At 42.0% G+C, this 23,487-nt stretch overlaps 1 protein-coding gene across 3 annotated transcripts in view; it reads right to left on the reverse strand.

Annotated features, from left to right (window-relative positions):
• The window catches only part of LOC118369815 (polyribonucleotide nucleotidyltransferase 1, mitochondrial-like), a 17,181-nt gene extending 5,796 nt beyond the window's left edge, over positions 1-11,385 (reverse strand). For 2 of the 3 annotated variants that reach the window (XM_035754530.1, XM_052498672.1), the window contains exons 1-23: positions 11,174-11,385; positions 10,859-10,919; positions 10,691-10,765; positions 10,375-10,480; positions 10,213-10,262; positions 9,907-9,970; positions 9,770-9,817; positions 9,566-9,679; positions 9,284-9,470; positions 9,097-9,148; positions 8,953-9,010; positions 8,501-8,597; positions 8,324-8,426; positions 8,092-8,162; positions 7,912-7,948; positions 7,737-7,803; positions 7,543-7,632; positions 7,364-7,417; positions 7,175-7,284; positions 6,973-7,044; positions 6,820-6,883; positions 6,643-6,726; positions 6,477-6,560 (exon numbers count right to left, since the gene is read on the reverse strand). In XM_035754530.1, the coding sequence (XP_035610423.1) occupies positions 6,477-6,560; positions 6,643-6,726; positions 6,820-6,883; positions 6,973-7,044; positions 7,175-7,284; positions 7,364-7,417; positions 7,543-7,632; positions 7,737-7,803; positions 7,912-7,948; positions 8,092-8,162; positions 8,324-8,426; positions 8,501-8,597; positions 8,953-9,010; positions 9,097-9,148; positions 9,284-9,470; positions 9,566-9,679; positions 9,770-9,817; positions 9,907-9,970; positions 10,213-10,262; positions 10,375-10,480; positions 10,691-10,765; positions 10,859-10,919; positions 11,174-11,292 (1,867 nt within the window). In that variant the 5' untranslated portion in view covers positions 11,293-11,385. Of the gene's footprint in view, positions 1-6,476; positions 6,561-6,642; positions 6,727-6,819; positions 6,884-6,972; positions 7,045-7,174; positions 7,285-7,363; positions 7,418-7,542; positions 7,633-7,736; positions 7,804-7,911; positions 7,949-8,091; positions 8,163-8,323; positions 8,427-8,500; positions 8,598-8,952; positions 9,011-9,096; positions 9,149-9,283; positions 9,471-9,565; positions 9,680-9,769; positions 9,818-9,906; positions 9,971-10,212; positions 10,263-10,374; positions 10,481-10,690; positions 10,766-10,858; positions 10,948-11,173 lie in introns of all 3 variants that reach the window. The other variant, XM_035754531.2, reaches the window with a different exon arrangement.
• Between the last annotated feature and the right edge of the window lie 12,102 nt (positions 11,386-23,487).

Below are 23,487 nucleotides of genomic sequence, written 5' to 3' on the forward strand. Positions count from 1 at the left end.
CGTAAGTGTTCCTTTTGTCCAGGTGGGAAAGGGCAATGTTGAGTGCAATAGAGATTGCATAATCTTTGGATCTGTTAGGGCGGTATGCAAATTGGAGTGGGTCTAGGGTTTCTCGGATAATGGTGTTCATGTGAGCCATGACCAGCCTTTCAAGGCATTTCATGGCTACAAACGTGAGTGCTACGGGTCGGTAGTCATGTTAGCTTAAGTGTTCTTGGGCATAGGGACTATGGTGGTCTGCTTGAAACATATTGGTATTACATACTCAGTGTTACTTGCCTCGAAGTGAGCATAGAAGTAATTTAGCTCGTCTGGTAGGTCCGTGTTACTGGGAAGCTTGTGGCTGTGCTTCCCTTTGTAATAATATAATAATAATATGCCATTTAGCAGACGCTTTTATCCAAAGCGACTTACAGTCATGTGTGCATACATTCTACGTATGGGTGGTCCCGGGAATCGAACCCACTACCCTGGCGTTACAAGCGCCATGCTCTACCAACTGAGCTACAGAAGGACCACTGTAGTCACCATTGTAGTTTGTAATAGTTTGCAAGCCCTGCCACATCCAACGAGCGTCAGAGCCGGAGTAGTACGATTCAATCTTAGCCCCTGTATTGACGGTTCATCGGAGGGCATAGCGGGATTTCTTAAAAGCGGCAGCTCTACCCTTTAGCTCAGTACAGATGTTGCATGTAATCCATGGATTATGGTTGGGGTATGTGCAGTGGGGCAAAAACGTATTTAGTCAGCCACCAATTGTGCAAGTTCTCCCACTTAAAAAGATGAGAGGCCTGTAATTTTCATCATAGGTACAATTCAACAAAAAAAATCCAGAAGATCACATTGTAGGATTTTTAATTTATTTATTTGCAAATTATAGTGGAAAATACGTATTTGGTCAATAACAAAAGTTTCTCAATACTTTGTTATATACCCTTTGTTGGCAATGACAGAGGTCAAACATTTTCTGTAAGTCTTCACAAGGTTTTCACACACGTTGCTGGTATTTTGGCCCATTCCTCCATGCAGATCTCCTCTAGAGCAGTGATGTTTTGGGTGGGGCTGTTGCTGGGCAACACAGACTTTCAACTCCCTTCCCTCCAAAGATTTTCTATGGGGTTGAGATCTGGAGACTGGCTAGGCCACTCCAGGACCTTGAAATGCTTCTTACGAAGCCACTCCTTCGTTGCCCGGGCGGTGTGTTTGGGATCATTGTCATGCTGAAAGACCCAGCCACGTTTCATCTTCAATGCCCTTGCTGATGGAAGGAGGTTTTCACTCAAAATCTCACAATACATGTCCCCATTCATTCTTTCCTTTACACGGATCGGTCGTCCTGGTCCCTTTGCAGAAAAACAGCCCCAAAGCATGATGTTTCCACCCCCATACTTCACAGTAGGTATGGTGTTCTTTGGATGCAACTCAGCATTCTTTGTCCTCCAAACACGACGAGTTGAGTTTTTACCAAAAAGTTATATTTTGGTTTCATCTGACCATATGACATTCTCCCAATCTTCTTCGGGATCATCAAAATGCTCTCTAGCAAACTTCAGTCGGGCCTGGACATGTACTGGCTTAAGCAGGAGAACACGTCTGGCTGCAGGATTTGAGTCCCTGGTGGCTTAGTGTGTTACTGATGGTAGGCTTTGTTACTTTGGTCCCAGCTCTCTGCAGGTCATTCACTAGGTCCCCCCGATTTTTGCTCACTGTTCTTGTGATCATTTTGACCCCACGGGGTGAGATCTTGCGTGGAGCCCCAGATCGAGGGAGATCATCAGTGGTCTTGTATGTCTTCCACTTCCTAATAATTGCTACCACAGTTGATTTCTTCAAACCAAGCTGCTTACCTATTGCAGATTCAGTCTTCCCAGCCTGGTGCAGGTCTACAATTTTGTTTCTGGTGTCCTTTGAAAGCTCTTTGGTCTTGTCCATAGTGGAGTTTGGAGTGTGACTGTTTGAGGTTGTGGACAGGTGTCTTTTATACTGATAACAAGTTCAAACAGGTGCCATTAATACAGGTAACAAGTGGAGGACAGAGGAGCCTCTTAAAGAAGTTACAGGCCTGTGAGAGCCAGAAATCTTGCTTGTTTGTAGGTGACCAAATACTTATTTTCCACCATAATTAGCAAATAAATTCATTAAAAAATCCTACAATGTGATTTTCTGGATATCTTTTCCAAATTTTGTCTGTCATAGTTGAAGTGTACCTATGATGAAAATTACAGGCCTCTCTCATCTTTATAAGTGGGAGAACTTGCACAATTGGTGGCTGACTAAATACTTTTTTGCCCCACTGTACGTACGGTCACTGTGGGGACGATGTCATCGATGTATTTATTTATGAAGCCAGTGACTGAATGTGGTGTACTCCTCAATGCCATCGGAAGAATCACGGAACATATTCCAGTCTGTGCTAGCAAAACAGTTCTGTAGCTTAGCATCTGTTTCATCTGACCACTTTCTTATTGACCGAGTCACTGGGCTTCCTGTTTTAATTTTGGCTTGTAAGCAGGAATCAGGAGGATAGAATTATAGTCAGATTTGCCAAATGGAGGGCGAGGGATTGCTTTGTACGCATCTGTGTGTGGAGTAAAGGTGCTCTAGAGTTTTTTTCCCCCTCTGGTTACACATTTAACATGCTGGTAGAGATTATGTAGAACAGATTTGAGTTTCCCTGCATTAAAGTCTACGGCCACAAGGAGTGCTGCCCCTGGATGAGCATTTTCCAGTTTGTTTATGGCTGTATATAGCTCATTGAGTGTACCTGTGGATGTATTTCAAGGCCTACCTTCAAACTCAGTGCCTCATTGCTTGTCATCATGGGAAAATCAAATGAAATCAGCCAAGACCTCAGAAAAAGAATTGTAGACCTCCACAAGTCCGGTTAATCCTTGAGAGCAATTTCCAAATGCCGGAAGGTACCACTTTCATCTGTACAAACAATAGTACGCAAGTATAAACACCATGGGACCACGCAGCCATCATACCGCTCAGGATGGAGACGCGTTCTGTCTCCTAGAGATTAACGTACTTTGGTGCGAAAAGTGCAAATCAATCCCAGAACAACAGCAAAGATGTGAAAATCTGGAGGAAATGGGTACAAAAGTATCTATATCCAGAGTAAAGCAAGTCCTATATCGACATAACCTGAAAGGCCGCTCAGCAAGGAAGAAGCCACTGCTCCAAAACCGCCATAAAAAAGCCAGACTACGGTTTGCAACTGCACACGGGTACAAAGATCGTACTTTTTGGAGAAATGTCCTCTGGTCTGATGAAACAAAAATATAACTGTTTGGCCATAATGACCATTGTTATGTTTGGAGGAAAAAGGGGAGGCTTACAAGCCGAAGATCACCATCCCAACCGTGAAGCCCGGGGATGGCAGCATCATGTTGTGGGGTTTCTTTGCTGCAGGAGGGACTGGTGCACTTCACAAAATAGATGGCATCGTTAGGAAGGAAAATGATGTGGATATATTGAAGCAACATCTCAAGACATCAGTCAGGAAGTTCAAGCTTGGTCGCAAATGGGTCTTCCAAATGGACAATGACCCCAAGCATACTTCCAAAGTTGTGGCAAAATGGCTTAAGGACAAAGTCAAGGCATTGGAGTGGCCATCACAAAGCCCTGACCTCAATCCTACGGAAAATTTGTGGGCACATCTGAAAAGCGTGTGCGAGCAAGGAGGCCGACAAACCTGACTCAGTTACACCAGCTCTGTCAGGAGGAATGGGCCAAAATTCAACCAACTTATTGTGGGAAGCTTGTGGAAGGCAACCCGAAACATTTGACACAAGTAAAAAAAAGTTAAAGGCAATGCTACCAAATACTAATTGAGTCGATGTAAACCTCTGACCACTGGGAATGTGATGAAAGAAATAAAAGCTGAAATAAATCATTCGCTCTACTTTTTTGACATTTCACATTCTTAAAATAAAATGGTGATCCTAAATGACCTAAGACAGGGAATCTTTACTAGTATTAAATGTCAGGAATTGTGAAAAACTGAGTTTAAATGTACTTGGCAAAGGTCTATGTAAACTTCCGAATTCAACTGTATATATTATGCGTGGGAACTTTGCAACAGATTTCCCCCCATACACTATGCACAATACCTATTTTGCCAATTGGCCTGGACCCCTTTTACTGCCGATACGGAGCCCCGCCGATTCATCACGACTGGATTACCGACGTAATCTGCCCGGGGGGGTTTTTCAACAGGCTCCTCCGTCGCGATGTCCCCTGAATGCTCATCTGCTAGCCGCAGCCCGCTAGCTGTCTAGAGCATATCGGACTGTTAGCTGAAGAGGTCCATCAGCCAATTTCTTGGGCTACTATACCCATTTTTCCAATTGGCCTGGACCCTTTTACTACACGGAGCCCTGCTGATCCATCACAAATGGTCTGCCGACGTAACCGCACAAGGCGGCTACAACAGACGTTCTCCGTCGCAAAGTCCCTCTAAAGCCATTCTGCTAGCCCCGGCCCGCTAGCTGTCTGAATCGCCGTGCCTCCAGTTCGACCAGCTACTCCCTAATATCAATATGCCTTGTCCATTGCCGTTTTGGTTAGTGACTAGTCTTATTTCACTGTAGAGCCTCCAGCCCTGCTCAATATTCCTTAGCTAACCCATTTGTTCCAACTCCCACACATGCAGTGACCTCACCTGGTTTAAATGGTGTCTCTAGAGACTATACCTCTCTCATCGTCATTCAATGCCTAGATTTACCTCCACTGCATTCACATCGTACCATACCTTTGTCTGTACGTTATGCCTTGAATCTGTTGTACCGCGCCAAGAAACCTGCTCCTTTTACTCTCTGTTCTGAACGTACTAGACAATCAGTTCTTATAGCGTTAGCCGTACCCTTATCCTACTCCTCCTCTGGTGATGTAGAGGTTAATCAAAGCCCTGCAGTGCCTATCTCCACTCCCATTCCCCAGACGCTCTCATTTGTTGACTTCTGTAACCGTAAAAGCCTTGATTTCATGCATGTTAACATTAGAAGCCTCCTCCCTAAGTTTGTTTTATTCGCTGCTTTAGCACACCCTGCCAACCCGGATGTCCCAGCCGTTTCGGAATTCTGGCTTAGGAAGGCCACCAAAAAAAACTGAAATTTCCATCCCTAACGATAACATTTCCCGACAAGATAAAACTGCCAAAGGAGACAGAGTTGCAATCTCCTGCAGAGTTCTGTCTTACTATCCAAGTCTGTGCCCAAACAATTTCAGCTTCTACTTTGAAAAAAAAATCCACCTTTTCAGAAACAAGTCTCTCACCGTTGCCGCTTGCTATAGGCCACCTTCTGCCCCAGCTGTGCCCTGGACACCATATGTGAATTGACTGCCCCCCATCTATCTTCAGAGCTCGTGCTGTTAGGTGACCTAAACTGGGACATGCTTAACACCCCGGCCATCCTACAATTTAGGCTTGATGCCCTCAATCTCACAATTTATCAATGAATCTACCAGGTACAACCCCAAATCCATAAACACGGGTACCCTCATAGATATCATCCTAACCAACCCGCCCTCCAAATACACCTCTGCTGTCTTCAACCAGGATCTCAGCGATCACTGCCTCATAGCCTGCGTCCGTAATGGGTCTGCGGTCAAACGACCACCCTTCATCATTGTCAAACGCTCCCTAAAACACTTCAGCGAGCAGGCCTTTCTAATCAACCTAACCCAGGTATCCTGGAAGGATCTTGACCTCATTCTGTCAGTAGAGGATGCCTGGTTATTCTTTTTATTCCTCATCCATCTTAAATAAGCATGCCCCAGTAAAAAAAAATGTAGAACCAGGAACAGATATAGCCCTTAGTTCACTCCAGACCTGACTGCCTTTGACCAGCACAAAAACATCCTGTGGCGTACTGCATTAGCATCTAATAGCAGCAGCAAGAGAGACATCATTGATGTCTCCTTCCAGTTCTCTGCTGTCAATGACTGGAACGAACTGCAAAAATCTGAAGCTGGAGACTCTTACCTCCCTCACTAGCTTTAAGCACCAGCTGTCAGAGCAGCTCCCAGATCATTGCACCTGTACATAGCCCATCTGTAAATAGCCCATCCAACTACCTCATCCCCATACTGTTATTTATTTATTTTTTGCTCCTTTGCACCCCAGTATCTCTACTTGCACATTCATCTTCATCTATCACTCCAGTGTTTAATTGCTAAATTGTAATTATTTCGCCACTATGGCCTATTTATTGCCTTACCTCCCTTATCTTACCTCATCTGCACACACTGTATATAGACTTTTTCTATTGTGCTATTGACTGTATGTTTGTTTATTCCATGTGTAACTCTGTGTTGTTGTTCGTGTCGCACTGCTTTGCTTTATTTTGGCCAGGTCGCAGTTGTAAATGAGAAATAAAAGGTGGAGGGGAAAAAAACACACTTTGGAACAGGGAACCCAGCCATACACTATGCAGCGATGAAGAGAGCTAATGTGTTGGGGTAAATGTTACCTGTTTGAGCTTGTAGTCTGCGGAGGTTATAGCCCCCTGGCCCAACAAAGCGTGCTCGTCTGGAGACTGGGACTCTGACATTTTCTACAACAGACAGGAAACATACCTTAAAAGCAAAATACATAAATAATGGGAATGAAAAAGGACTAGCAACCTAGAGTCTTACCGACAACCGGACCATTCTCCTTTCTGTTAGCCCTGGGCTTGGCAATGGTATTGTTCATGATGCCCAAAATCTCCCTCTTGGCAACTGTAAGGATATAAAATGAGGGTGGTGACTTTGATATGTATATCTCTAGAGAATGAATAGATAGCTATTTATGGGGCATGTCTTTCATGTCACCTGTGGCTTGCTGAATAGCCTCCATTACAAGTTTCAGAGGTAAGCCTGGAATCTTCACATCAGCCTAGGAGGAAGCATACATTATAGCAAAAAGAAACACAGTCAACAAAATGCGACAGCAGAGAGAAACCAATGGATGTTCAGCTACAGTACCTGTAAGGCATTGATACCCTTATTTGTTCCAGCCAGTTTGAAGTCCATGTCTCCTAGGTAATCCTCGATTCCCTGTTGTGACAGAAAACACATAAAACAGTTCTACAGAAAGGGGATCTTATGATTATAGTACATGTGGTATTCCATAGAAAATGTAGTTCGCTTTAGGAATTGTGAGAAAAATACTAGTAATATTGAGTACCAGAATATCAGTCAGTATTCGGTAGTCCTGGATTTCCGATGGCTTCTCTGGGTTTGCCTTGGAGATGAGTCCAATAGCTACACCTGCCACAGCTGATGTAATAGGCACACCTGGAACACAGAAGTGCTATGTTTCATTGTAAATGAAAGAATCAGCAACACATTTTTTTTTTAAAGTTAAGTATTGTACCAGCATCCATCAAAGCCAAACTCCCTCCACATGCTGACGCCATCGACGAGGAACCTGAGAGAACGAGAGTGCGCTCATCATACAATCATTGAAATGACTAAGATTTGGCAACTAAGCTTATAATAAGAAGTGGTCTAAAAAAAAATAGAAGCAAAATGGAGGTCATCCACAGAACTCACCATTAGACTCCAAAACCTCAGAGGTGACTCTAATAGTGAAGGGGAAGTCTTTTGGGATGACAGGTCTCAAAGACTTCTCCGCCAGTGCCCCTGTCAACATAGAAACAGAATATTATTTAAATAGTCACATGAACATAGGCATGCCACCCACACACTACCCATGGGCATTTTTTAATCCATACCAACATACTAACCATGACCAAGCTCTCTTCTGTTCATTCCACTCATCTTTCCAATCTCATTGGTTGCGTAAGGAGGAAACTGAAACAGAAAAAGTTAATTTCAGCCCATGCAGATTTTGTTCTGCAATACCAAACCAATAAGCAAATCCTACTGGAATCCTTATTATTTACATATTGTGATACTCACCTCATAGTGAAGCATGAAATTCTTGTCTTTGACTCCACTGTTAAAAGAGAGCAACCCGTTTCAGCTAACATATATACACACACACACACACACACACACACACACACACACACACACACACACACACACACACACACACTTGCATTCAAAAGGACTGTAATTAATAATGTATAAGTTTACCTTAATGCTGTAGTAATGATGTCTGTTTTAATACTGGACTCCAATGAGTCAAATGTTACAGAGCACAGAACCTAGACAGAAAAGGCTTTACTAACTAGGCTAGATACAATGATAAACAACCCAAAACAAGTCAGACTCTGCAAATATATTTCTCCTCTCTTCAACTTTCCAATGTCCCCAAAATGAATAGCACGCCTACACTGAGCACTTTTTTATAATGCCAGATCCCTACCTGTGTCTGTCCCCTCTGGAAAAGTGCAGACCCATGAAGGGGCTTAAAGATGTCTGCCTCACAGGAAATATTTCTTAATGAAGTCAGGTTTCTTCCATCACACCTTTAAAACAAAGACATTATTAATGACATGAATGACACTTTACTAAATACTACTGAGACATGCATTATTTTTACCTCCTATATTCATTCAAAACCAGATTGCGGAAGACCTCTTTGGACACCATGTTGAAGGATTCCATCACCTCATAAGGTTCTGCATGAGGATATTTCTCTACAGAAAACAGACATACTGTATGTAGGCGGTTAGACAGTAAACGAACACACACAAGACCTTGGATGTTGCAAAAATCTTGTAACAACATTTATTTGTGTCCCCCTGTTGCAGGATAACTTTCCTGCAATTCAGGAAATGTAAAACTGTGTATTTGAGGTTTGAAAATGCTTCTGAAGTTTGTAATTTCCACTTTGAAATTAGACTCGACTTTCCGTCATGAAAAATGTATCAACACCTACAAAAATGTCCATCAGTTATTATTCACATTTCCTGTTTCTGCAGGATTATTTTCCTGCTGTAGCAAACAGTCTCAAATTAAGATCCTACATCTGTATATAGCAGTGATACATACCTTTTATTTGTTCCTCTGTTTCTAGTCGCACTTTGTTAATGGCGTCATCTCTGGAAATCTGAAACACAATAAGTTACTAATTTTATTGAATGAAAAAGTACCACCAAAACACAATAGCAAAAACAACCAGACATAAATACGTACCTTGTCATGAGTGAAGTCTGTGAAAACAGCATAGACCTTTTCAGAGGCAAATCTGAAAGCAAAACCGTGTGCTTTCATGTAACCATTAAAAAAAACGTAAGAAATATGGGAAATATCAAGTGAGAAAGAAATATGTCTTACTCTTGTGTGTGCTCAATATATCAAGTCAGAAAGAAATATGTCTTACTGTTGTGTGTGCTCAATCATTTCCTTGGGCGCAGAAAATATTTTGGGAGGGGTGCGCTTGGTCACTTTCGCTTCTCTGGCCATCTGCTGAATAGCCAATATGATCTGCTGTGTGTGCTTCACGCCAACCTTGACTGCATGACAGAAGTCCTGCTGCAACACATTCTCAGCAGATGCCTCGATCATCACTAAGACAAAAAATATGTTTAATTTTTTTCAGGGTGGTAGAGAGGATCCTGTAGGGAAAAAGGGATGTCTGATATAGCTGGACTACAGTACTAACCCACTTGGCTGAGAGGTGCTCCAGCCACTATCAGATTGATAGTGCTGGAAGCCATTTGCTTTCGTGTTGGGTTCACCAGGAACTCGCCATCCACCAGGCCAATGCGCACTGCACCTAAAACATCCACGAAACACAAACCATATAGTAAAAGCCTCATACAGGCGAAGAAAAACAAAAGGGCAAAGATCTATAAGAGATACTAACCAATGGGCCCATTCCAGGGAATGTCAGAAAGGGTAAGGGCAGCAGAGGCTGTAGGGAAGTTAAATAGTTCATGTTATCACTGGAGGTCAAACAAAGATCATGTGAATGTTTCTACAAGGAAATCAATCTCTCCTCACCTCCATTGATAGCCAGTACATCTGGATCATTAACACCATCAACTGCCAACAGGTTACACAGAACCTGAAAATATACACCGCAGGACTAAAATCAAGAGCATAACTTGTAATAACAGTGTAAACAAGGTACAAATCTATCGTTCTGCCCCTGAACAGGCAGTTAGCCCACTGTTCCTAGGCAGTCATTGAAAATAAGAATTTGTTCTTAACTGACTTGCCTAGTTAAATAAAGGTAAAATAAATAAATAAAAACATATCAGTAATGAACCTACATAAGTACAACAATAACTACAAATACTGACTCACCTGAGTGTCATAGAAATAACCAGCAGGAAAAAGGGGTCTGATTGCCCTGTCTGAGGTGAGACAATAAAGAGATACAGTTAAGTCTGCTAATGGCATTTGCACTAAATCTAATATAGAACTGGAGTAAGAGTTAAGCCATAGGAGTTAGAATCATCTTCTCACCTATTAGCCTACTAGTCAGAATCTCATTTTCAGTGGTGCCCAACTCCCGCCGCAAGTGGTTAGTGGGGATTCTACCAGCAGCAGCTGCTTTCTGTCTGTAGTCCACCTGTCAAATCAAAAACACACCGTTCTAGCCAAGGGATCTGAATCACTCCAAGGGACCTAAATCCACTATGTTATAGCCTATTACACAAAAGAGATCACACACAATGAACCATCCCACATGGAAGACAAAAAGCAGTGTTTAAATATGTTTGAAGTGCATTGACAAAAATGATATGACCCCATTTACAATAAAAATGAAGTATTAACTTACCACTAGTGGCATAAATTGGGAGGGGGACGGTTTTGTTTTGCTGACAGCTGTCACCATCACTGTTGTATCCCCAAGCTGTAAAAAGAGGTGGAATTCATCCAAGTAACTGGTCTGAGCATCTTGTGCATATTCACTTACAAACTCTCAAAAAATGCTTAGGATTTATACCTGCACAACAGCTGACCCATCTGCAAATCTGGCAAGTTTCCCTGTTGAGATCTCAAGTTTTCTTCAACAGAGGGGAAATCAGAACACATCTGAAGTTAGAGTGAATTGATGGGAGTCAATTAACCATTCATAACTGCAACGCAGATTTAGGAGGATTCGGACAAATATTCTATACATATTCCGTCTTATAAATATATCTGACTCAGACTATGCACACCACTGCGTTGAATAATGAACTTGAAGCGTTGGCCCACAGGCTTGACCGGTTGTCACTGTGTAACGTTATGTAAGTAGCTAAATCAGACGTATACTTACTTCTCACCCAAGTTCACACCCACTTTTTGTATCGTTCCATGGCTGTTCCAGACACTTTGGTGGCACAACCGCACATTTAGTCTGGCCAGCGTGGGCCCAAGCCTCAGTAAATGTTTCATATTCAAGTACAAACTACCATAAGAAATACTTTTCAATTTAACATGAAGCCTTTACACAATATTACTGCCATGACAGTTCATCACATGCACGGAAGTACGTTACAAACAAATAGTGTCCTGTGATTGGACAAAAGACGTTCCACCATATCTGATTGGACATTATTTGTGCATCTCCAAAACAAGGCGTTGCAACTGGGAGGACAATCCGTGACTTGCAGATAGAGCGCCCGGGGGTCATAGGATCAAGCGAATCCGAGAGAAAGGGCGCGCATGTTTGAAATGGAAAAGTGTCGCGGTTGCTATTGATGAAGAAGAACATCATGATGAAATAGCTGATTTACAAGTGGGATGCACTTTTGAGCGCTACATCCCGTGGGATTCGTGCTGATTGTACGGAGAGTGTGACAACCGGTTAAATGGCGTCCCTTGACGCAAGAACAAGATGTATGTCAGGAGAAGTGCAGTATTATCATAAGGAGAGCCAAACTTGGAATATGGAGGAGGAATATGGAAGGAGGAATTGAGGGGAAAAAGAGAGGCAGAGGAGGTCTAAGAAAGAGAGGGAGGAAGAGGGTGAGCTTGAGTTGGTTAAAAGTAGCAGGAAAAAAAGTGAGATGGTTTGTTAAAGAAGAATGGTAGAAAGTGCAAGCACGGTGAATTGAAGACAGGATGAGAAATGGATGTGAACGAGGGCGAAGTATCGGAGGTGGTAGGTGTGGTGAACTCGGAGCCTGAGGCTTACACTGAGGGTCAGGATAAAGATGAGTCTGTGACGGTTGGAGTGAAGTTTTTGGAAAAAGTGTACCCTTTTCTTTTGGCTGATCTATTTGTGGTTTCAGGGTGCGTGAAAAGAGTTGAGTGCTGTGGAATCGGTGAGAGTAACCAGAAGTGGTCTTGAGATAATTGTTTGTGTTTCTGCTGGTCAGAGGGAGCAGCTGCTCCTTGTTAAACGAATGTGGGCAAAGAGATGTGAATTGTTTTGCTCTCAAAAAAAGGGCGCAATTGAAAGGAGTGATTTACAAGGGTAGCGGTAAATGTGAAAGTTGACCAACTGAAGGGGAAGATTCCTGGTGTTTTTGATGCTCGTCATTTGGTGTGACGCAGACAGAGTGGAGAAACAATGATTGTCTGTTCTTTTGAGTTTTGATGTTGAGTCTTTGCCTGACAAAGTGATGGTTGGATATATAAGTTATCCAGGCTTTTGTACCGAATACATTACGTTGTTACAGATGTCAAGCTTATGGGCATGTGGAAGGAGGGAGGTTCATAGGTGTGCAGAAGAGCATGAGACACAGGAATGTGTAGCATTGGGGAAAGTAGTGGTATGTGTTAATTGTAGAGGTGCCCATGGGGCTGGGGATCAGAAATTTCCAGTGAGAGAGGCAGGTTGAGGTTTCCAGGGTTAGAGTAGAGCCGAAGTTGTGATATGCTGAGGCAGTGAAGAAAGTAGAGGAAGATTGGTCAAGGGGGAGAGATCCTGAGAGTGGTGTGAGTACCCAATACAGAGGGATAAACCAACAAGTGATATATGTTTCCGCAAGATTGGATTTTTGGCATTTGCAGCAATGGTTATCAATTGTACTCCAGGGATGGAACTTAAGTCGCAGAAAATAGAGGTTGTGGTGGCAGCTGCAGAGAGGTATTTGGGTGTGCCGAGACTTGAAGATTTACAGGGTGTGTTAAATGGTGGTGTCCCATCCTTTCAGGCTGTTGGCCTAAAGTAGGACTAAATATATTTATATAGTGGAGTATGGTATTTATTTAAAAATGTTTGTGAGTGTAGCGTTAGATATGAGGGTATTTGTTGTATTAAAATGTATTTATTTTTAAAGTAAAGTATAAGGGAGTTATACTCCAGTCTAGTAGGTGGCGGTAATGCAACATTTATTGGGTGCCGCCAGCCGTTAAACATCGAAGAAGGCGTTGCAGTGCAGCATTTTACAGATCCAACCCATTTAAGCCTTGTTCACACTGCAGGTCTTAATAATCAAATCCGTTTTGGAATACTGACTGTTCAAACAGCAAGTTATACGTGCCCAAATCGGATTCTGTGTGTTCAGACTAATAATTTGCTTACTGTGTGTTCAGACTAATAATTTGCTTACATGGCTACGCCAGTTGTCATGTTTGTAGGCACACGCGCAGTAGGCTGTTTGGTGCTAGTCACTCAGAAATTGTGTAGCATGCTTAGGTGACAATAATACCTGCCACGAAAGTCTCCCAGTTGCTTTGAAGGTTCGAAGTCAGTGTAAGAACACTTAAAGCCTCAAAAGATATGATCCAATTTTCAAAATGAGACCTTTTTGGTTTGCCACAGCAGTCAACTGGCTAGCTTTTTAGCACATTCACTCATTTGTTTGTAATTCAACAATTAGCAACCTAGTTAGCTACCACAAGTTCTTGTCAAACTGGCAACAGAGTAGCTAGCAAGCAACAAGATATGGCGTTCTAAAAAAAACTACAATTTGCAGATTAGGCCATTCAGACAAGTCCCATGGCCACGAATCATATTTGTATCCTTAAAACTACTGACGAATGTGCTTTGAAATGTGTCTTGAAATACCTGATTTAATGTGCTTTGTAGTTCAGAATGCAGTAAAAATATAATTTAATCGGATATGCAAAATAATAGGATTTGCGTCGCTTCAACTTGCAAGTGTGAACAATTCCTGTTCAAATTACATACAGTGTGTCAAATTTACTAAATGTATTTTTTTCTAAAGAAAATATGATTGAAGGGTGATGTTTGAACTTAGTTTTGCTGACTTTCCTAATGTGATTGTGTGACCATAACCATCAACATCAAGCAAATTCATCTAGCATAAAGCACGTTTTCATCCAAACATTTCATGCTCATTAATTATCTGAAGCATGAAATGCCGACAGATAATTTGTTCGTTCGACATGGTAGGATCTTTTTGTGTCGGTAAAATTGTGAGAAATGGCGGTGGAAACGCCCTTATGCGCAAATATGTATAGAATAACTATCATATCATGGACACTCACTGACATTTGTGGCAGCTTCGCATGATTAATTGTTGTTTCTACCTTATTGCCTGTGTGCTGTTGTCTGTGCCCAATATTGTTTGTACCATGTTTTGTGCTGCTAGTATGCTGTCATGTGGTGTTGCAACCATGCTGTGTCGTTGTTTTAAATTTCTCTTGTCATGAAAGTCGCAGCCCCAGTCCCCGCAGGAGGCCGCTTGGTTGGCCGTCATTGTAAATAATAATTTGTTCTTAACTGACTTGCCTAGTTAAATAAAATATTGAAGTTAACTTGGAGTCAGCAGTGATATGTTGTGTGGTCCTCACACTAAGACCCGAGAAAGTATGCAGTTTATTCCGTACAGATGAAAGAGCATTAACTTCACAGGCTGGTGAATGTGCAAGGTGACGAGCTTGATGGTCCTTTCAAATAAATATCGATGGTGTTATTCTGGTGACATGATGATTCATGCTTGGCTGCCATTTGACCAATACAACTAACATCGTTCTAAATCATATACGCACTGTATCTGCGAGCTGTTTGTTAGAGCGCATGTGGGCTCCATTGGCTATATAGCAGTTTTTGTGACAAACCCACCAGTAGAGTTGAAAATGCGATAGAAACCCTATTAACGCATAGTATTTGAACATATTCACATGAAAATCTCACAAATTGGATGGAAACCTAGCTATTGATAGATAGTACCCTTTAATGAGGATTGTTGAGTGGTACATAGCCTACATTATTATAAACCATATCTGGTACAGTGCTGTTTAAAAATGTGAACACAAGAGGGCGCATGTTCTCACAATTAACATGATACCCACCGGGTCATGTCCCAAAGATCTCTTCTTCCTCCCAAAGTGTGCACTCCCTTCACCGGTTTGAAAGGAAATGACTGGTACAAGAAATATTGTGGAAACTCCCACTAGCCCATGCCTCCACCAATCCAATGCATTTACATTTTTGGGAAGTAGTAAACGAGTCCACACTGCAGAATAAATTATATATTATTGGGAAGCACACAGGGATAATGAGGTATGATAAACTAGAAGTCTGTGGTTGTACATTGTCAGGCTTGTCAGCCATGCTGTAATTGTACTGTAATAGCCTAAATCACAATGTGAGTATATGTTGAATGACTTGTAAGATAAGAATATGTTTTTTTGATCACAGTACTAGCTTCTTCATCATTGTATAATGGTTGTCTCTTACACCGTATATTTACCTGCTTTATAGTCAGTTATCAGTCAGTTATACAACCCAGACATTTAGGCCATACCCTATTTTGTTCTAAGGTTATGTAGAGTGAATTGTCTGTTTTTTTTATTGCACTTTGAAAACCTATTTTAATTCTCTGGATGTAAAATCTAATTTGCCAACCACTGTTCTGCAGTATTCAACAGATCATTATTATTTATTTACTTTCAGTGGTGAGGGTCCATCAATCATTCACATTTCTGATATCAATAATATTTTTATATGACAATAACCTTCATGGTGGACATTACAGTCGTCAATCATTTTGAATAAGATTCTACTAACTTTGCACAACTCTTAGGGAAACATATCCATGTTTTTGGGGGGTCAACATTTAGATGGGGATCATTGATGGATGACAATATTCAATGCTTGTCACTGATTTTCAAGAATATTTAAGTCAGGACTGTGACTACTAGACCATTCAGGAACACTCAACACCTCTTGGAAAGAGGCATTAGAATGTGTGTAATTCTGCTGAAAAATAAAGCTATCACAGAGTTAGGTTTTCAGAAGATTGTGGCAGGTTTTCCTCTAACTTTTTACATGTTTCTCCTTTCATATTTATTTTGATCCTAACAAACTCCCCAGCCCCTGTCGGTAACAAGCATACCCATAACATGATGCTGCCTCCACAATAATCATCTTATTCAAAATGATTCACACCTGTAATGACTGCCAATGGTGCTTCCACCACAGGAGGCTGCTTAGGGGAGAACGGCTCATAATAATGGCCGGAATGGAGCAAATGTAATGGCATGAAACACCTCGAAATCATGTATTTGATACAATTCCACATATTCCGCTCCAGTCGTTAACACAAGCCCGTTCTCCCCAATTAAGGTGCCACCAACCTCCTGTGGCTTCCACCAAGTATTAACTATGGCAGGGCTGCCAGAAAATGTGTGGTGAGGCGGCATTTGCCCCAGCACTTTTCAATCTGGTGTGACACTGCCACACCACTTTTCAATCTGGTGTGACACTGCCACACCACTTTTGATTTAGTTTAATATAATACATAGATGCAAAGAGAGAAGGGCAAAGTGCATCTTTAAAAAAGTTATTTGTCAACTCTCAAACAATTTCTCTGTCCTTCACATCGGAGTGCTGCTGCAGGCTCTGCGCATGTCTTGACCAATCCGTTTCAAGGAAATCGCAGGTGGCGTGGGCCCGGGTACAACACACAATATACGGTCTACACTTTCCTCCGGTATGATGGTCCCCAGAAATCTTTTGTCCAGTTCCCAGTTTGTCACCTTATGGTCTCAAAGGAGCGGCAGCCCCCCCCAAAAGGCACAATAGTTTCATTACACATCAAGTCCCTGATTGGTGAACAAGTTATCCAGTCACAGCTCTTTGTCTTTTGGCAATGCTAGGGACACCCACAGTGCTTTTAATATAGTATTTTCAACTTACATATTTGACACACATGATGACATTGTATGTTTTATTCATTCAGTAATTATTATTTAACATGTCCTCACCTGGGATTTGAACTCACAACCTTTTGGTTCACACCATTCCACACTTCCTGCTATGCCACCATGTCTGTATCAATGACTGATTTCACCTGTAGGCCTATTCCTACACTTTGCAATTCAAATTAAATCTCAGCTGTTAAAAATACACTGAAGAAAAAGTATTACATATTCAGAAGTAACATTAAAACAGAATAATATGCCCCACCAACATTAGACAACTGTACTGAAAACCCAAACTCAAATGTCTGAAATAAGTCAATTAAATCAATGAGAGAATAGTCAGAATAACTGATAACTAAAAAAAAGCAGTGCAGATTGCAATCTTTTGCTAAGTGCAGAGATGTATTATCGGTAATGATTGTGTAGGGGACTTATGAAATTCAGAATTTGTGATTCAGCAGAAAGATTAAACTCACAATTCAGAGGTTGTGAGTTTAAATCCCAGATGGGGGTCATATTGAAAAGTTGGTACTAAGTGATCATGTCAAAAGTAATCATATTATCATTGGTTAAAGATTTGTACACTATTTTAGCTGAATGGTGTACTGCTTACCTTAACCCCCATGCCATTTCATTACTTTACTTATAATGGATTGGGACACCTGGAACCATCACGTGACAAAAGACTCCAGGGGACCATGACACAACATCTCAAGAATATTCAGGGGACCAGGACACAATGTCCCAAGAACGTCCTAAAAACCCAGGACAAACAGGGAACTAGACAAAACAAAGCTCCCTCGCCCTCCATTTGGCAAATATGACCATAACTCTGTCCTCGTAATTCCTGTTTACAAGCTAAAACTAAAGCAGGAAGTACCAGTGACTCGCTCAATACGGTCAGATGACGCGGATGCTACGCTACAGGACTGTTTTGCTAGCACAGACTGGAATATGTTCCGGGATTCATTCAATGGTATTGAGGAGAGTACCACGTCAGTCACCGACCTCATCAATAAGTGCATTAACGGCATGTTAATGATCGTACGTACATACAGTTGAAGTCGGAAGTTTACATACACCTTAGCCAAATACATTTAAACTCGGTTTTTCACAATTCCTGACAATTAATCCTAGTAAAAATTCCCTGTCTTAGGTCAGTTAGGATCACCACTTTATTTTAAGAATGTGAAATGTCCGAATAATAAGTAGAGAGAATGATTTATTTCAGCTTTTATTTCTGTCATCACATTCCCAGTGGGCCAGAAGTTTACATACAGCCAATTAGTATTTGGTAGCAATGCTTTTAAATTGTTTAACTTGGGTCAAACATTTCGGGTAGCCCACAATAATTTGGGTGAATTTTGGCCCATTCCTCCTGACAGCTGGTGTAACTGAGTTAGGTTTGTAGGCCTCCTTGCTCACACATGCTTTTCAGTCCTGCCCACAATTTTTCTATAGGATTGAGGTCAGGGCTTTGTGATGGCCACTCCAATACCTTGACTTTGGTGTCCTTAAGCCATTTTGCCACAACTTTGGAAGTATGCTTGGGGTCATTGTCCATTTGGAAGACACATTTGCGACCAAGCTTTAACTCATGTCTTGAGATGTTGCTTCAATATCTAAATCATTTTCCTTCCTCATGACGCCATCTATTTTGTGAAGTGCACCAATCCCTCCTGCAGCAAAGCACCCCCACTACATGATGCAGCCACCCCCGTGCTTCATGGTTGGGATGGTGTTCTTCGGCTTGCAAGCCTTCCCCTTTTTCCTCCAAACATAACGATGGTCATTATTGCCAAACAGTTCTATCAGACCAGAGAACATTTCTCCAAAAACGTTCTTTGTTCCCATGTGCAGTTGCAAATTGTAGTCTGGCTTTTTTATGGCGATTTTGGAGCAGTGGTTTCTTCCTTGCTAAGCGGCCTTTCGGGTTATGTCGATATAGGACTTGTTTTACTGTGGATATAGATACTTTTGTATCTGTTTCCTCCAGCATCTTCACAAGGGCCTTTGCTGTTGTTCTGGGATTGATTTGCACTTTTCGCACCAAAGTACGTTAATATCCAGGAGTCAGAGCGTGTCTCCTTCCTGAGCGGTGTGATGGCTGCATGGTCCCATGGTGTTTATACATGCATACTATTGTTTGTACAGATGAATGTGGTACCTTCAGGCATTTGGAAATTGCTCCCAAGGATTAACCAGACCTGTGGAGGTCTACAATTGTTTTCTGAGGTCTTGGCTGATTTCTTTAGATTTTCCCATGATGTCAAGCAAAGAGGCACTGAGTTTGAAGGTAGGCGTTGAAATACATCCACAGGTACACCTTCAATTGACTCAAATTATGTAAATTAGCCTATCAGAAGCTTCTAAAGCCATGACATATTTTTTGGAATTTTCCAAGCTGTTTAAAGGCACAGTCAATTTAATGTATGTAAACTTCTGTCCCACTGGAATTATGATACAGTGAATTAAAAGTGAAATAATCTGTATGTAAACAATTGTTGGAAAAATTACTTGTGTCATTCACAAAGTAGATGTCCTAACCGACTTGCCAAAACTATAGTTTGTTAACAAGAAATTTGTGGAGTGGTTGAAAAACGAGTTTTAGTGACTCCAACCTAAGTGTATGTAAACTTCTGACTTCAACTGTATCCCAACCGGAAGCCATGGATTACAGGCAACACCAAGTTTAAGGCTAGAGCTGCCGCTTTCAAGGAGCGGGACACTAATCCAGACTCTTATTAGAAATGCTGCTACATCCTCAGATGAACCATCAAACAGGCAAAGCATCAATACAGGACTAAGATGGAATCCTACTACATCATCTCTGACCCTTGTCGGATGTGGCAGGGCTATTACGGACTACAAAGGATAACCCAGCCATGAGCTGCCCAGTGACACAAGCTTACCACACGAGCTGAATGCCTTTTATGCTCACTTCGAGGCAAGCAACACTGAAGCATGCATGAGAGCACCAGCTGTTCCGGACGACTGTGTGATCACGTTCTCCTTAGCTGATGTGAGCAAGACCTTTAAACAGGTCAACATTCACAAAGCCGCGGGGCCAGACGGATTACCAGGATGTGTACTCAAAGCATGCGCGGACCAACTGGCAAGTGTCTTCACTGACATTTTCAACCTCTTCCTGACCGAGTCTCTAATACCAATGTTTCAAACAGACCACCATAGTCCCTGTGCCCAAGAGAGCGAAGGCAACCTGCCTAAATGATTTTTTCGTAGCCATTAAGTGCTTTGAAAGGCTGGTCATGGCTCACATCAACACCATCATGTCGGGAAACCATAGACCCACTCCAATTCACATAACGCCCCAAAAGATCCACAGATGACGCAATATTAAACGCACTCCACACTGCTCGTTCCCACCTGGACAAAAGGAACACCTATGTGATAATGCTATTCATTCACTACAGCTCAGCGTTCAGAACCATAGTACCCACAAAGCTCAAGACTAAGCTAAGGACCGAGGGACTAAACACCTCCCTCTTCAACTGGATCCTGGACTTCCTGACGGGCCGCCCCCAGGTGATAAGGGTAGGCAACAACACATCTGCCATGCTGATCCTCAACACTGGGGCTCCTCAGGGGTGCGTGCTTAGTCCTCTACTGTACTCCCTGTTCACCCACGACTGTGTGGCCAAGCACTAATCCAACACCATCATTAAGTTTGCTGCCGACACAAAAGGGGTAGGCCTGATCACAGACAACGAGCAGACAGCCTATAAGAAGGAGGTCAGAGACCTGGCAGTGTGGCACCAGGACAACAACCTCTCCCTCAAAGTGGGCAAGACTAATGAGCTGATCGTAGACTTTAGGAAAACGAGGTCTGAACAGGCCCCCATTAACATCGATGGGGCTGAAGTGGAGCGGACCGAGAGTTTCAAGTTTTCATGGTCCAAACACACCAGAGAGTTGTGAAAAGGGCACGAAAACACCTTTTCCCCCTCAGGAGACTGAAACGATTTGACATGGGTCCCCAGATCCTCAAAAAGTTCTACAGCTGCACCATCGAGAGCATTCTAACCGGTTGCATCACAACTTGGTATGACAACTGAACGTAAGGCGCTACAGAGGGTAGTGCGTACGCCCCAGTACATCACTGGGGCCAAACTTCCTGACATCCAGGACCTATTTACTAGGTGGTGTCAGAGGAAGGTCCAAAAAATTGTCAAAGACTCCAGGCACCCAAGTCATAGACTGATGCTTCTGCTACTGCACAGCAGTGGTGCTGGAGCACCAAGTCTAGGACCAAAAGGATCCTAAAGCAGCTTCTACCTGCATGTGACAAAAACAATTTTATTTTATTTGATCCTCCAGGGGACCATGACACATCCTAAATACTTCCTCTGGGACATCCCCAGGACAATCCGGGAACTAGAAAAAACCTCCAGGAGACCATGACACAACGTCCCTATATTGTTCAGGGGACCTTCAGGGCACCATGACACAAGGTCATAAGAATGTCCTAAAGTCCTAAAAACATCCTCAGGGACGTCCCAGGACAAACTGGAAACTAGACAAAACCTCCATGGGACCATGACACAACATTCCAAGAATGTCCTAAAAACAGGACAAACCGTGAACTATAAAAAGGTCCCCCAGAGAATGCTCCCTTGCGACCCTCATGCAATGTCCTAAGGACTAGTAAAGTTCAAATCTAGAAAACCTCCTAAAAAGGTCATGACATGGTTCTCAGTGACGTCCTGGGAACTTACAGGGAACTTGACAAAGAACCCCCAGAAAACATTTCCTTGGGACCATCACGCAATGTTCTCAGAACGTCAGTGGACTAACGTTGCGCCAAAACCCTTAAGGGACCTAATGGGAACGTCTGTTTCCTGGGATGCTGTATTGCATGGAAACAAGACTATTTTTCTGTCTGATCGACTGTAGGCTACTAACAACAGCAGATGCATAGTCGGACCTACTATGCACCCTGTCCCTCTGGCCAGGGTAAATTAACCTGTAATGTTGTGTGTTTATAGCCTATTTGTTTGTGATAAAATGTGAATGGGATCAATTTAGTTTATATTCAAATTTGTGTTGACAAGGCTAGACTTTTTTAATCCCAAATTATTATTAACTGGAATTAGTCAATAAACACAATAGCTGACATAGACTGTGAGTAAATGGTTTATTTCGGCCTACATTTGCATAGGGCAAGCCTACACAATGCAAACCTGCATGAAGCAAACTCAGCCTTGTGAGTGTTTCTTTCTCTGTGTCTGTGTATAGTTCTTCTTTAACATATAATTCATATGAACAAGTACAAGGTTGTTGCAGTTTGACAGGGGTTTCATCCAGGAGTTTTTTGTAAACCATGTGACCTAATAAGGAAAATTCTGATCCCATCATAGCCCATATTAAACCTTTTTACAACAGATTAATAACGTATAAAATCCAGATTTTTAGCTGGTTTGGTTACCAGATCAGGAAAAACTACGGGCCCCAGACTTTTCTTTCACTTTAGAAATTCGAAGTACGTATATATCGGCAGAATTAATAATTGTTGAAAAAAATCTAATTGACGAAAAAATATACAATTATTGAATTACTATACACAATTTAATTCTTCACTTCTTTGGGGGACAAATTCGGTAGATATGGATATCTTCTATCGAGCCTATTACTGCTTGCTACTGGACATTTTGGTGTAGTTTGTTTTATTTTGGGGGGTCAAATTTCACACTGTAACACACTATGCCTCGTGTCAAAAAGATCCCCTTGCTGTCCCTCAGGAGGGCATCCTGCGTATAATAAAAAGGAGATTAGTGTGAGCAGCCATGCTGAGGATTGGGTGGCAGGCTGTGGTTGGTATGGCAACAGATTAGTGCAGTTTTTTCCCCCCAGAGATTCTATTAGGTTTATCCAGTTGCCATGGGTTTGGACAGGTTGAGATCTCCTGTCCTTACAGTATCCAGAGGCAAGGACCATTAGTGTCTTATGGACCAATCACTGAATGTTGCCGTCAGATTGCACTAAGATAATAATTGTTTCATGGTTTGTTTCTTAAAGCAGATAGTCTTGGAAATGCAATTCTAAATTATGTGTGTGCTTTGACCAGAATACAATAGCTACGCACTGACGAAAGGCTGTATAATACCACAGAGATTCATTTTTGGTAACTCCAATGAAATTTTCACCAGTGGAGAGAAAAAATTGTGTTTAAGGGGGTTTGACAGGAAATCATTACTGTGTTTTAGGGATTACACAATAGACCATGCTGTGAAAATACTGTGCAAATATGTTTACAACAGGAAGTCTGAGGCACAAATATTTAGAAAGACTGAGGTGATAGAATACAATATGACATATAAAAATGCTTTTACATTGGCCATAGCCTGTCTACAAAAGCTTGAGATTCAAAGGGTACAATATACATTTTTCTGAGCGATAATGGAATTAGATTTCATTTTCTACATCATTTCATCCCTGCCCCAGTTTACCAGACAATGTGTGGTGGTGATTATCCTTGGTCCTGCTCATTTCTCACCTGTCAAAAAGACA

Source organism: Oncorhynchus keta, chromosome 36 (genome assembly GCF_023373465.1).
Source record: "Oncorhynchus keta strain PuntledgeMale-10-30-2019 chromosome 36, Oket_V2, whole genome shotgun sequence".
Classification (NCBI taxonomy): domain Eukaryota; kingdom Metazoa; phylum Chordata; class Actinopteri; order Salmoniformes; family Salmonidae; genus Oncorhynchus; species Oncorhynchus keta.